This window comes from Microplitis demolitor, chromosome 4 (assembly GCF_026212275.2).
Source record: "Microplitis demolitor isolate Queensland-Clemson2020A chromosome 4, iyMicDemo2.1a, whole genome shotgun sequence".
Classification (NCBI taxonomy): domain Eukaryota; kingdom Metazoa; phylum Arthropoda; class Insecta; order Hymenoptera; family Braconidae; genus Microplitis; species Microplitis demolitor.
Window position 1 is genome coordinate 19,435,552 of NC_068548.1, and position 16,229 is coordinate 19,451,780.

The 16,229-nt window shown below is 30.3% G+C and overlaps 1 protein-coding gene across 1 annotated transcript; it reads right to left on the minus strand.

Annotated features, from left to right (window-relative positions):
- Window positions 1-357: 357 nt before the first annotated feature.
- On the minus strand, window positions 358-12,462 carry LOC103568214 (sortilin-related receptor). The gene is made up of 4 exons (XM_008544968.3): window positions 12,115-12,462; window positions 3,031-8,962; window positions 2,152-2,358; window positions 358-1,801 (listed from the first exon to the last, which is right to left on the minus strand). Exons 1-4 carry the CDS (start codon window positions 12,397-12,399, stop codon window positions 1,740-1,742), a joined length of 6,486 nt encoding a protein of 2,161 aa, XP_008543190.1. The 5' UTR covers window positions 12,400-12,462; the 3' UTR covers window positions 358-1,739.
- Between the last annotated feature and the right edge of the window lie 3,767 nt (window positions 12,463-16,229).

The window sequence follows — 16,229 nt, forward strand, 5'->3', positions numbered from 1 at the left end:
TCGAGAACAAAACTAAAAGTCCTATAGTGGGAGATTGAAATTTCAAGAAAAATTTCCCCTACGTCCCCTAGATCAGGCTCATGACAAATAGTCGACTGTATTCAACTTTATCAAATTATTTGAAAATTTAAATTATTCGATTAACATCTAGATTCAAATTGATTTAATTTGAACCCAATTTGCACACCTTTGATAATTCGTTATATTGCTCATAAATCATAACTATTTAAATGGCAAGATCCACTGGCGCGCAGATGTAAATTAATAATTTAACATTAATACTTGTCACCTGATTTAAATTATTTTTAAAAAATTATAATAATAATGCTTAAAAAAAAAAAAAAAGAAAAAAAGCTGTCATTGTTAAAGTAATTATTTTATTTTTACATCTGACCGACTGGTTCTCTTTATTTCACATACTCTCTACAATACCTTTATAATTATATCGCTTACTTTCTCTCACATTCTCTCACATGAAAAATTTATCCATAATTATTCAATAAAAAATCACGTGTTTGTTAAACATAACAACATTATTTGACATTATTATTGTATATTCTTTATACAAATTCTACAGTCATAGAAACATAAGAAAAAAAAATTAATAAACGAGTCTAGTAATAAATTGTATGAAAAATTTTTAAAAAATGCCAATTAAATAAATGTTCTTAAGTTAGTTTTATTTCAGTATAAAAATTTGACATTTTTATTTTCTTTGCCACCTTTGATTTTCTCGGGTATTGTTATTTATTCTTAATTTTACTTTTTACAAAACAAGTATCTGACTTTCCATAATAATTCATTTGAAAAAATTTACACAATTTATCAAAATATATACTTAATGTCATTAATTATATTTTTATTTTAATCCAATAGTAAAAAAAAATCAATAAATGTAAATAATTATGATCCTAAAGTTAGCAGACAATTTTAAATTTTCAATTTTGTTTTTCAACAAATCAATTACAAAAAAAAAAAAAAACCAAAAAAATGCACATATAGAACATTAAAAAATCTACAAGTGCAATTTTTCAAATTATTTTTTTTTTTTTAATAATTTATCGGTTTAAAAAAAATCAAAAAATTATTAGATGTCAGTTAACTTAAAAATCATAAATAATTACGGACGGTAAATTTTTATTCAGATCCCAATGGAAAAATTTTTTATGACGAAATTCAAATGTGAGTTTCAATGAAAACGCCGAGAAAAAAAAAAAGTAATACACTACGTAATTTAAATACTTAATTTTGATACCAATCATTATTTAATCGTTATCAGTTTTTTTTTCTAAATAATAATTATGGCAATCAAGAATGAAGAACAATACAAATAATAACAACAATAAATGATAGTAAAGAAAAAAAAACTGCTATCACGAAGACTTAAAAATATATACAGAGCAACCGTCGCGCGAGGCTCTGTCACCGATAATTTAATTCAAAACTTATAACGAGCGTATTTTAAATAATGAAATTGGTATATTATTATAGTTTATGAGATAGTATATAAAAGGCGACAAAACATCGCGCAAGGTATATTTAAATTATTTTAAATATTGTTATATAATCATGCGTACCTGATCAGCAGTTAAATTACTATTCATTTTTCTCATTTACTTCAACTTAGAGTAGTCAATAATCGTAGTGTCTTTCTTACAATTAATGTATATCTATTTATTTATAGATGTATATATATATATATATAAAATCAATATATATACTTAAAAATTTATTATAACTTATGCTATTACCAGAGGCTCGTCGTCTGAGAAGCCGCGAATCACAGGACTGTCTTCTTCATCTTAAACAAAAATAAAAAATAAAATAAAGTAACTTTGCTGATGTACTTTTATTAGTAACGCGTAAAGTTAACGAAGAAAAAAAATGTGAAATAAATTAAACTATTAATTAAAGATTAAGTAACTTTTATTAGCTGCAGCATTTAATTAAAGTTGGGCTCATGTAGTGAAGTAAAAGTAATAAAAAAATACAATGGAAAAAAAATAGTAATAAATAAAAGTATTATAATTAAACAGGATCTAAATGAAAACAACTTGTGCTACCATTAGTTTATTTTAAAACCAGCTGCGCATTAATAATAGAAACCAAATATTTAATGAAAAAAAAAGAAATAAAAATATAAATTATTACCAAGAGCATCTGTGGTACCCGGGAAAGTAGCTTGACCTCGTCTCGTGTCATAATGACTATTAGCAAAGAGCGTAAAATTATTAGACAGCCGCCTGTGTCTCACGAAGAAATACGCAAATCCAGCACCTAATGCGATTATCAATAAGCAAATTGGTATTGCGAATGAGAGTATACTTGATGTATTCATTGTTCCAGGCCAGTCTGCGCCTGTAATACAAAAAAAAATGATAAATTGTTTCAAATATAAATATTTAAAAGTAATAAAAAATAATAGGGTCCGTTCATAAAATATGTTCGAACTTATAGAGGAGGGGGTGTCACTTATTGTGACAAGGGGGTGGGGTCTAAGATTTTGTAAATTTCTCTCGGTTTTTTTTTTAATTTTATTTTTTTGGTACGATAGAAAGTCATTCATTTCATATTTGTAAATATGTTAATATTTTTATGCATTTATTTCCGTCATAATGGGAAGGAGATCTATTATTTGTGACTAGGGTTGTAAAATTTTTAATGGAAAAATATTATATTAAATCGTTGTCATTAAAAATTAAATTTAATAATTAATGAAAATTTTTGCGCTTAAAAAATTGAATTTAATGGCTAATGGAAATTTTCCACCATTCAAAAATTTAATTTAATATTTAATATAAAATTACCCCATTAAAAAATTTAATTTAATGGCTAATGGAATCTCTAATGCATTAAAAAAAAGTAATGCATTATTTACAACCCTGTTTGTGCTGCAATATTGATAGGGGAAGTCGCAGAAAATGTGACAGCGCGACGAAGGATAGAGGGAGGAGGGAGGGGTGGTTATAACGATAAAATCTTGCGCGATGTATTTTATGAACGACCCCATAGTAGATTTGATCAACATACTCAATGGGATTTGAACGCCAACGACTTCACTGACTCCACTCTGGTATCCCTCATCAGTAATCAATTTGACAGTAAACAGATACATAGAATTAACTTTAGCATCCGTAAAAACAAACGGTGGTCTGTCGACATTGTAAATTTTGGCAGTTGTCTCGTTAAATGATTTAGCATTTTCATTAACAAGAACTTGATAATGACGTTTAGTGTCATTTTTCAAATTGTCATCATTCATTGGCTCATCCCAGCTCACAGTAAATTTACCATCTTTGGCTAATACACGAATTTGATGAGGCGGAGTGAGTGGTGCCGCTTGATAAATAACCGGTTGACTCTCAATAGCATCAGTGACATTTGTCGCAACAGTTATTTTATATTTACCGCCATATTTAATACCCGTAAATGTATGTTTTATAACAGTTTCATTTGTCGGTGGCAATGTCACCGTCGATTTTTCATTGAGTGTCATTTCAATGACAGTAAGTCTATAGATTATCGGATCGTCGATTTTATTACAGCTTGCGCTCCACGATACAATTATTGAATCAGTTGTTTTCGGCGCCGGTGTAACACGTAATTGTTTCGGCGGCGCTTTTACATTGTAGTGCGTAGACACTGTGACAGGTTGACTCAAAGGACCCGCTCCATAGCCATCACCGCGAACACCGACAGCAAATAGATAAGACTCACAAGCTTCAAGATTTTTAATTGACGCCGATTTATTTGTCGTAAGACTCTTGTAATCTTTAAATAGATCTTGCATATTTAGTGCGTAATGAATAGCGTACTGCCATCTTATTTTTATTGTACTCTTTGGTTGATCCCAGCTGAGTTTAACTGTCGTGCCATCAAGTTTTTTAGATTCAGCAGCAAGATTTGGTACTGATGGTAATGGAATACCTTTCGTTGTTGCTGTTATCATCACAATTTTACCAATGTAACTTTTTTTCATAGCATTTACTTCAAATGTGTACATAGTACCTGGTGATAAATTAGTAACAACGAAATCATTCTTTGTTGTATTTAATGTGTGGTAAGTCGGATAAGGTGGTGGTGCTCGGGGTGTTATATGGTAACCATCAACGTCTTTCAATGCTGCCCATGTTAGATGAACGGTATTGTTTGTAGTTTCAATTACTTTAAGGTCTTGAATGTCGTCAATATTAGCAGCGCCGTCAAATGTCAACTCTGCTACACTAGATGGTTTAGAATCGTGGAAATGATTTTTAGCGATTACCCAAAATGAATAGACTTTACCAGCTTCGAATGGTAAATCAAATATATAAGATGTTTTTTGTAATAAAAATGGCGCTGGTGGAATCGGTGGTGTCACGTAAGCTTCGTATCCAGTTATTATACCATTCGGATGCTGCGGTGGTCGCCAGGACAGCTCGACTCGCGTGCCATTCTTTTGAACAGCTGTGACATTCCAAGGCTCAGACGGTACTCCTTCATTAGTTTTTACAGGCCAATATTTAAATGGCGGGTAGACGACATTCTGACCCTCCTGTCTTACATAAACAGTCAGATTGTAAGACGTGTAAGGCTCGAGATTATTAAATTGATACTTATTATCAGTTATCCAATTAGTTGCATTTGTCCACTTGGCGTTGGGTTCAGCTTTGGCTATTGAGGGTAAAAATTCCAGTGTTATATTTGATGGAATTGGTTTGTGCCAGTTAAGATACAAACTCGTGGCATTTGACAATCTGCTGTCAAATTCAAGCACCATTACTTGATACACTCTTGAGTTATTTTTTTCACAATTTATTTCATCAAAGCCATCAATACAATCGTGTTTACCGTCACAGTGATACGCAAGTGGGATACATTTATTGTCATCACACGGAAAAGATCCGGCTGGACAGAAAGTAATTGCCGGTGAAGTCGGATGCATATTACAGCCAACCTCGTCACTGCGGTCAGGGCAATCGACAACGCCATTGCAGATGTTTGTAAGCGGTATACAATTGCCATCTGTCCGACACATAAATTGATCAGTGCGGCAGCCTATATGTCCATGGTCACAACGTAATTCATCCTCTCCCAATTTACAATCTGGCGTTCCATCGCATATCCAAGAATCGTCAATACATTGTCTGTCGTAACACTGGAATTGATTGTCTTTGCAAACACGACCAACTTTTGGTGGTTCAGTGACATAAGGCGACTCTGGTTCGTCGGGTAGTCCGCATCCCATTTCATCGGATCCATCACCGCAGTCATCAACGCTGTCGCATTTCCACCAATACGGAACACACTTTGTGTTATTACATTTGTACATCCAGTCATTGCAGGTATTCGTTGGAAGGAGCGACGGTGTAGGAAGCTCAGGTGGGAAAGATGGGCAATGAGCTTCATCAGATCCATCGTGACAGTCTCTGTCGCCATCGCAAACCCAGGATTTGTAAATACACCGATGGGGTTCTTCTGTTGAATTGCAGGCGAATTGCCAATCGTGACATTCTTTATTCAGACAATCCTTTTCATCAGAGCCATCTTCACAGTCATTTTCGCCGTCACATTCCCATGTCTTTGGCACGCAGGTGTGATCTGCGCACCCGATCTCGTCAGTCTTACATGTATTTGGTACCGTGCTCTTATTACAAGCTCGCTCATCTGAACCGTCACGGCAATCATCCTCACCATCGCACTGCCATCTGTGAGATATACAACGGCCATTATCGCATCTAAATTGTGTGTCAGTGCAATTCAAATAAGTACAATTGGCTTCATCTCTGCCATCATTACAATCTTTATCGAGATCACACATCCAGAATCGCGGTATACATTTATCTTCGTCGCATTCAAAGTTATTCGGACTGCACGTCGCTTTTTTACAATTAACTTCATCAGAATTATCTCCACAGTCATTGTCACCATCGCATTTCCAAAATTCAGAAATACAAACCCCGTTGCCACAAGAGAATTGATTTGACGCGCATGTGCTGGCAACACGTGGACACGTTGAGTTGGCAAATGGTTTAATACCACCAGGGCACATGCATTTGCCTTCAGTCATTACCATACCGTCAGGACAAAGACAAACAAATCCATCGTTCGGCGCTCCAAGACACAGATGCGAGCACGTGTTATTCTCACATTTATTCGTTCCGGTCTGAACGCTGTGAGCAAATACTTTCAAGTCCATCAGGCCTGACAATGTACCCAACTGAGTGGTAATACCGGCGCCGTGATCTTTATCCGCAACAAAAATCATCGATTGTTTCCAGTCATCCCAGTACATGTTGTCTTTGAACACAGCGACGGCAAATGGATGTGAAACTCTGTCATCAGTGTAGATTACTTTTTTAAATCTCTTACCGTCATAGTCTGACGATCCTATATAATCTTCCCGTGCATCTACCCAATAAATTCTCTCAGCAATAAAGTCAATACAGATACCATTTGGCCATTCGACAGTTCCCTTCGTGAACAATCGTTTAATATCAGTACCGTCCAAGTTGGCACGCGATACCGACGCATTGCCAGGAGCCCAGTCTGTCCAAAACATGTAACCCATCATAGGGTGCACGGCTATCCCACGGGGTTTTTGTAAATTATTTGGTCCTAAAATAGTGCGTCTCATTCTTCCAGCCATCGTAAGATCTGTTCGGATGACTTGTATCCGCATTTTTACGCCGTCCACAAAATAAAGTAACTTAGAAACCCAGTCATATGCCATTCCTTCAATCGAACTCAAGTCAGTTTCGACCAGGGTTTCGGGAACACTCGTACCGTCTCCGAAGCATTGTCTTCCAATAGTATCGTTCACTATATCAGCCCAGTACAGACAATTATTTTTGACATCATACTCAATAGCAATGACATTCTTTAGATCGTGAACCGGCAAAATTTCCAAATTGTGAGTTCTGATGTCAATACGTGAAATATGTTCTCGCTGAGCGACCAGAAGAAATTCTTGTGGTTCAGTAATAGGACAGGGAATTTCATCGGGTTCAAATTTCTTAGCGTAACCTCCAGAGCAATCGTCATCAGGAATTTTACGGTATCCTTTAGTTCTGTTGTAAAACTCACCAGGAAAACATAAGTCGGGTATTTTGTACGGGTCATAATGGGCCAGAGCAAGATTTTTGATACAGTGAGAAGGATTTCCGCTTTTAATAAATCCATAGTCACACTGATAGTCCTGGAAATCACATGGACAAATTTCAAAACTCGTTGGTCTGTCGTAGTCAACGCCCGTGTAACAGTTAACAGACGCAGCTCGTCGTTTGTAAACTTCTCTGCGTCCTAGTATACAAGACATTCCAGGTTGATCGGAGCTTGTCGGTGACCAAAATTTAAAATCGTCCTCAGTGCACTCTCTCTCAAACGCATTACGCAAATCAACTTTTATGATCAGCCATTTATGCTGTCCAGGAGTAGATCCGAACATCGTAAAAACAGTTGTGTTCTCACCAGGTTCTGTCATTAGACCGTAAACCCGCAGCATTTCATCATTAAACGTGTAAGTTTGCCAGGTCGTTCCTTCATCAGTCGAGTAGGATATATCCCGAGTCTCTCCACGTGTTTTGAAGTATTTAACAGCAACAAGAACCCCGCCATGATCACCCATATTGAAAAAGTAGTAGTCCTTGAGTACTTGTTTCCACGTAAGACCGGCATCACGTGATACATATAAAGCCGGATGACCTTTTAAACTTGATCCTAGTACACCTGTTGCCATTATTATACCAGGAGCAGACTTTGAACTCATTATTGACACTGAACGTGTTACAGGATATAACTGACTGAAGCGTTGGCTCAAATGCAATGACCAAGTTGGATCTGGAACATTTTTTGTCGGCGCTTTTATTTTATCCCATGTAACACCATGATCAAAAGTTATCAGCGACTCTAGGTATTCCGGTCCAACGGAATTACCTTTAAAGGTGTCTTTTATCTGTGATGCGATATAAATTCCACGTAAGCCCTCGACTTTATATAGATCAGTGAAAGCTTCCTCGGCGAGTTCATTCACCCAACTGCCTTTCCATGTGCTATTCGGGAAATGTGTGAAAATTCTCTTGAGAGATAACGTAAACCTGGCCATTGTGTGATCAACCACCTCAGAAATATAAAGATTTATCAGCGTATCAGTATGAGAAACAGCGACAAATATTCTGTTGTTTGAAACATCAGCAATGTGATATTCTTTTCTCTCCTCCTCGGTGTCAAAGTGAGCCATGACGAACGTTTGGTTCTTGAAAGAAACATACAAGTCTAGTGACTGATTTGTTTCATTTGCTGACGGGTCGACTGCTGACTTCTTGGTAGCGAACATGTAATCGCCTTTTATCTGGAAGTCTTCGACATTCTTTATAAGAACGGATCTTAAGTCACGCTTCTGGTTTTGATCAAATGTCAGATCCATCTCTACTACTGTACTGTCTTTAAATTCATCTCGGACAATAATTATTGTTTTAGGGTTTATATTTGACCAGTAAAATGCTTTAACAGATTCATGAATACGCCTCCATGTTTTCCCCATATCACTAGTCATCCACAGCATCCGCTTGGAATCAATTTTATCCAGCGCCAAAAAGTAACTCGGATTATCTTCATAGAATAATATTTCACTTGGATGGAACGGTACACTGATTTTATTAATTGTTTGACCATTGTTATTCGTTGTAAATATGACGCTATTCGCGCTATCGGCAAATACACAAAAGGTATTAAATTTAGGATGATTGTAAAACTTATCAAGCGTCGCATATTCAACAGGATCTGAATTTATTTTAAATAATTCCGATTTATTTTCAAAGGTATCGCCGTAGTCGTAGCTGATGTAAACAGCACTAGGATTTAATTTTTGCGTTGGTTTATCACGTGGGCTTGTGTTATCTCTCGCCAAACAAATTATTACATTTGATTTCTCTCCAACCCAATGGACCATAAGTTGCTGATGAGGATCATCTAAACGATTCAACTAGAAATAAAAATATATATGTAATATTTATTAGTTTTCAACTAAAATCACTATGATACTGAAGTTAGCCAAGGTCTAATAATTTTTTGAATTTTCAAAACGGTAAATTATTAAGAAAAAAATATTTTAAAAAATTGCACTTGTAGTTTTTTTAATTTTCTACATGTGCATTTTTTTTAGTTTTTTGTTTTTTTAAATTAAACTGTTAAAAAAAAATCCAAAAATTTTTTATTGTCTGTTAACTTCAGAATCGTAATTTTATTACTCATAAATTTAAAAAAATTTATTTTTCGTTTAAAAAAAAAATATATACTATGAGTATTATTTCCGTGTGGTAATAAATGATAATTATTTATTTTAATTCTTAATATTTAAAAAAAAAGAAGATAAAATAAAATTATCCGGAAGTTGATGAAAAGTATAGTATGAATTAATATGATAATATTTATGACTCGCATTCACGATTACACAGAGTATCAGACTACACTTAATTTCATATGATATATATAACATTACATCAGCATTGGGCCAGTAATATATGATAATAATAATAATAATAATATTAATAATCACTTCCAGTATAAACCAATAAGTCAGTTAACTCTCATCTGGCTGAAAAGTGAAACCCGTCTATAGTGATTTGAGAAGCGAAAGTAAATTGATAGTCATATCATATTGATTGGCAAGATATAAATATATAAAAAAAGGTATAAAATACATAAATTTATTAAAATTTTCTATTATTTTAATAGCAACTTTTAAAATTTTCTTTTATCAACTCTATTAAGCATTGAGTTACAATAAACTGTTTATTTATGTTCTGAATCAAATTACAAAAGATATTATAAATAATAGCATACGACATGTATATACATATATTATATATGTATCATGATTCTTTTGTCCGCCTCAATACAATATTCAAAAGATTAGCGATTGTATGTGTTCGTGTACCGTACAAAGAGCATCATGGTTATTTTCCTCGCTGACTAATGTTATTAATTTTATTATTATTATTCATTTTATAATTAAATATTCAAGTTTTTTAGATTTTCCCCGAAAATTAAAAGGAGTGAATGAAACTGACAAGTAGAAATTTTTTTAATTTTTGAATAAATAAATAAAATGTAAGTAGAATAAAAATTTAAAAATTCGTATTTAGATAAATGAAAAATCAGTACGCGCATTTTTTAAAATTTAACTTAGGGTCAGTTTTTTAAACCGGGTTTAAATTAATATTGCTAGTATATCTTATATACTAATATTACATACAGTCGACTATCCGTCATAAGCTTGGTCTAAGGGACGTAGGGAAATTTTTCTGGAAATTTCAATCTCCCACTATAGGACGTTTAGTTTTGTTCTCGACTACTCGTTATAGGCCTGTTTTATTTTACGGGATTTCAAACGTCATATTTACGGTTTTTAACATGCGCCAGTGTCCCGATTTTTTTAGTGCTTATAGCGCTAAAATAAATACTTATCTTTTTACACTAATAATTATTTTAATGGAAAAAATTACAATGACAACGGTATTAATTACAGTAATAATAATAATAATAATAATTGTTATTGATCAATATAATGCTCAATAAAACTTTTAAATTGTAACAGAAGCTTTAATTGTAATTAATCATTACAATTATCAACAATAAATTATATTTTAGTTAATATTGATTAAATTATTATCCGCGAAAGATCGATAGTAAATTATGATATTTTGTTCCTATTGTTAGTTTATAATTTAGAGAATTTTAACGGAGGCTTATAACGGGATGTCTGGTACGAAACTCAAAAAAGTGGTTAAGTGGGGGCTGTTTGGACTCAGCACCTGCCGATTGAGGGGAAGAAGCTTATAATGGGTAGTCAACTGTACTACATATAAATTAATAATATATAGATATACCAGCAATAATAATTTAAACCCGGTTTAAAAAACTGGCCCTTGTATATTTATTTATTTAAAATTTATAAATTGTCTCATGACTGCTACATTCCCACTCATTAAATAAAATTTAAATACTGGTATTTTGCAATATTTATTTAATGTCAAAAGTAACGTCGGAATTAACGAAATTTAAAAAATTCATCATCTATATATATATATATATATATATATTACTTGCTTTCTTTTTAATATTAGATACTGTTTATTTTCAACAGCTGATTTAATATGAAGCCTAAAGATTACAGTATCGCTAAGATTTTACTGATAATATGGTAAAAATAATCTTGACATTATTATCAAACTGATACATAATAATGTAATTAATAAATTTCAACTTTTTAAAACAAAAACATTTATTTATATGAGTGTAAATGTAGCAGACATCAGACAAATTCAAAATTATAAATAAATAGAGTAAATAATTTAAACAATAATATTTTTAAAAAATGCACTTATTAATTTTTAAAGTTTTTAAATGCCCATTTCTTAAAATTTAATATATTAATTATTTAGTCTATTAATAATTTTAAATTTGTCTGATGTCTGCTACATACACACTCATTTATTTATTTATTTTAAAAATTTAAATTCAACAGCAGATAATTATATTTATTATTAAACGCTAATCACCTCAAACTTTATTTTTCTTTACTCCAATTACGTCGTAATTATTTCAATTACCTAAATTCTTTTAGTACACTAAATTGGAGTATAATTGATTACTAATGATTTACGGCTTATAAATGAATCAGTACTAAGCTCTAATACCATTTTAAAATTAAATTAAAAATAAGTAAATTAAATTTAAAATGATAGTAATTAGCTACTAATACATAATTAAATAAATAAAAATAATTATTTCAGGGTGAATTATCTTATCTACTGACGCTTATGTTTTACTTTACAAAAACAATAAACGTCGCACTGGAAAATAAACTCAGTTTAAATATCAAACTCCTTAAATACTAAAATACATATTTTTAAAAAAACAACAAACAATAATTATGAGAACATAAAATAAAATTTAAAATAATGAATCATATAAAAATTCATCTTTTGTCATGTCATCATACGTTTAAAAAAATACGTCGCAACATAAACGTTGTATTTTATTGTTCAAGATAATAAAGTTATAAATATTTAAAAAAATATATGAGAGAAGAAATAAATAAAATAAAAATAAATATCTTTCTTTAAAAATTACCTTGGCTGTAATATTTGATGATGAATTGGATAATCCTGGTGGTGTTGAAGTTTGCGGTACATCCCGACGATTTCGTACAAAAGACGTCTCATCATCATCACCAAAATAATCATCATTTTTATTGACAATAATCGATCTTTTACTACGTGTCGATCCATCATTATGGCCAACATATAATGTCCTTGTTTTACGATCATAATTTTCACCATTATTATAATTTATTAGTAAGAATAAATGTAATATAAGCGTTAACTGATAGAAACCCGATGTGACCCGGGCGGCCATCTTGTATGAACTGACTTTCTCGACTAAACTAAAAACTCAAGTTAGCATGTTGAATATACATGGATTGAAATATATAAACACCTCGGTGGCGCTGTCGTTTAAAACATACTCCAAACTGGAAGCTTCTCTAGTTTCTATCTCCGTCTTGAAAACCCCGTCATCTTTTTTTTCGAATATTTTCTTTTCGTTTTACCACCCCCAAAAAGATATTGGCAAGCGTCATCAACGTCATCAAAAATTTTCTTACTCCATCTCCGCCATCTTCATCTTTGTTACTTATTTAAATAAAAACAATTAATGCGGTAAACAGTAAATATATGCAAGTGCATTATCATGCATGAGTTAACAATTTAGAAATACGCATTGATTTTTTGTTATCAATCATAACACAATTTAAATTGTGGAAATTATTTTTATTTAAATTTATGAAATTTTTATTTGTATGAATAATTGCAAGTTTTAACAGAAGTAAATCTGTATTTAACTGAAATAATTTAATAAAGATTTTCCAGATTACAAGACTGATGTATGAGTGTGAATTCAGCAGATATGAAACGAATTTAAAATTATAAATAAACAATTTTAAAAATACGCATACTGATTTTTAAACTCTATAAATGCGCATTTAATTATTTTTATTAGATTTACATTTCGTTGATTTAGTTCAAAATTATAACAATTGACGGCTGCTACATTCACAGTCATGAGACAATTTATAAATTTTAAATAAATAAATTGAATTAATGAAATTTAAAAAAATGCGTGCACTGATTTTTCAATTATCTAAATACGCATTTTCAAATTTTCTTTCTTATATTTTATTTATTTATTCAAAAATTTGAAAAATTGACAATTGTTAGCCAAATTCACGCTCATGATTCATACATAGATACATTTCATTCAAATGATATTTGTAAGCTGATAGTTTATTGATTTCATATAATGATTATTTTTATTTGCCATAAGAATTGGAGACTGAAAAATTCCAATAAAAAATATAGATATTGATCAAAAAATGATACTTAATATATTGACGTCTAATAATTTTTAGAAACGATAAATTATGAAAAAAAAAAAAAAAAAGTATTTAGAGAAATTGCACCTATAGTTTTTTTTCTTTTCTACATGTGCATATTTTTAGTTTTTTTTTTTTTCTTGATTTGTTCTTAAGAGAATAAGACAAATTTTTTTTGTCTCAAAGCCAAGTTTTTTATATAAATAAGACATACATATGTTGGTCCTGGGAGTCATAGGATATTTGTATTTTTTTCTGTCCCAATAAACTAATTTCAATTAAAAAATCGTTTAGATGACGTTTGTCATTTAATTTTTATGCTCACTTGTTTGTGTCGAGTTTTTTAAGCAGATATTTTTTCGATGACGAATTTCTGATTATTTTGTCAACATTCTGGTGCCTTATCGATAGGTCAAAAAACAGCCTCAAAACTTCTATCTTAAAAATAAAAATGATCCTGAAGTTAACAGACAATTGACAATTTTCTGATTTGTTTTTTCAACAAATCAATTACAAAAAAAAATTAATAAAAACATGTACATGTAGAAAATTAGAAAAATAAAAAAAGCATTATTAATAATTAAAAAAGATTTAAATTTAAAAAAATTTCAAACTATTAAATCTTTTAAATACAACTTATGAAAGTTTGAAATTACGAATCGTGTTAAATCGTATTTTCCAGGTAAAATAAATATTTTATATATACTAAAAATTATAAAGAACATTAATTATAACCGTAATTAATCTTTTATCTTAAAGCTGTTTAATATAATATTCAAATTTCATTTAAAAATAAATTCTTACCTGTTAAGTGAGAGTTAAATAGTTAAAACTATTGAAAAAACGAGTAAAACTTAGTCGTCGAAATTGCTTGAATCTAAAACGAAGCTGAAATTTGTTTGCTAATGCAATTTCATAAATTGTTGGCCATTTAACTTTCAGGAAGTTGATGAGCTAAAGTTAACTTTGTTCGAGATTACTTCATGCAGTTTTATATATTTTTAAAACTTATATTAATAATTCATTTTCTTTATATTATTTTTATCCTCATTTATTGATTTTTAAATTTAAATAAATTATTTAATGACCTACATTCATTGGCTTCAATAGTTAATTAACTAAATCCAGTAATTTTAAGCAACTTAAATTTAGATTTAGTAATTTTTTATTGACATTTGTGTCACTCAAGTATGCAAAAAAAAATTTAACGTCCTTGTAATGTTATAAATATATGTAATGTCTGTTTAATGTCACGCGCTTAAAAAAAACAACTTAATATTTTATAAATAAACAAAAAATATTCTCATTTAGTAAATAAAGTCCATTGAACTACTGACCAATCATATCTTTGAATATTAACCCGCGTCTTTGTTAACTTTGCGCGGGAATAATTTAAAAAATTAGATAAGATAAAAAAAAGTTTTAAACGATAAACGATTAAAATATACTAGTGTTTTATCTGAAATGACGGCATTCGAAGTAAAATGATAAGTTAAAGAATTCGTTGAATAATTTTTTTTTTTATTTTATTTCATATATTATTATTATCATTATTATTTTCTTGAAAGATGCGGGCGAGAGAGAAGACGGGTAGGAATGAAGGAGTTTTTTTTATAACGACAAGCTGTAGATGTAATAAAAGTATATTAGATAATGGGTTTCATTTCCTGATGGCACCAACGAGTGGCCCCTGATCCCTCTCATCAGTCCATTTAAACCTAGTCCGGCTGTTGATCACTGACCCTCGTATAAAATTATCACGACATTTTTTACTCCAACAATCTCACGATATAGATCTTTATATTTTTTCGCATATCCTGCTGTTATCTACAGTATTCACTTTAATGCTACTAGAATTTTTTTTTCAACAACCATTTATTACATAAGCTTCACATTATATCTTCTCATATATGTTATTATTATTACTATTATTATTATTTACCAAGAACTTACATTATTAATATTTATTTATAGTCTAATTGTTTAATGTTAATGAAGTTTGTTTTTTATTTTAATACGAAGAATCACGTCGGGGTGTATGGAATAAGCACAATAAGAAAAATGATCTTACAATAATGAATGGTATTTAAGAAACAAGTTGTAGTACTTGTTTTTTTTTTTAATTATTTTTATTTTTATTTATTTATGATACTATTAATTTTTTTTAATAAATGACGTTTTCTTTCTTCGATTGATCGTTAATATTTTTAAAATAAATAATCACAAAGATAAATTCAAGTATAATAATATTAATAATTAATTAATAATACAATTGCAAAGCAAGGAATATTAATCCTCTTAATAATAAAATAAGAGAATTTTATTTATTCCTATTATCTAACTTAAAATTAATAAATTTTTACTTAGATATTTTATTTATATACACATAGATGTATATGTATATTAATTTTTTGTTTTTTGACATAGCCATTGGGTTTCACCCGAAAAATCTTACAAGTGTTTTTTTTTTATTTATTTATTTATTTATGCATTTGTTAATTTTTTTTTTCAAGCATTAGTTGTTGTGGAAAATACTACTGTTGCTCTCACTCATTAATTTAATCCAATATTTTAAATCGAAATTTTAATTATTGATTGAGTAAAAGAAACTGAGAAATTTAAATTTACATGAAATAGATGAATGATACTGAAGTTACCCGACGTCTAATTATTTTTGAATTTTTTTTTAAAACGTTAGATTATTGAAAAAAAATATTCAAAAAAATTCCACCTGGATTTTTTCTATTTTCTACATGTGCATATTTTTTATTTTTTTTTTATTTTTTTATTTTATTTTTTTTTTTTTGTAATTCAT

Excerpts from the sequence above, each read along its gene's own strand:
- LOC103568214 (XM_008544968.3), bottom strand. The coding sequence starts at position 12,399 with ATGGCCGCCCGGGTCACATCGGGTTTCTATCAGTTAACGCTTATATTA. Across the intron at positions 8,963-12,114 it reads CATCAAATATTACAGCCAAG|TTGAATCGTTTAGATGATCC; the intron begins GTAATTTTTAAA and ends TTTTATTTCTAG. Across the intron at positions 1,802-2,151 it reads GGGTACCACAGATGCTCTTG|ATGAAGAAGACAGTCCTGTG; the intron begins GTAATAATTTAT and ends TTTTTGTTTAAG.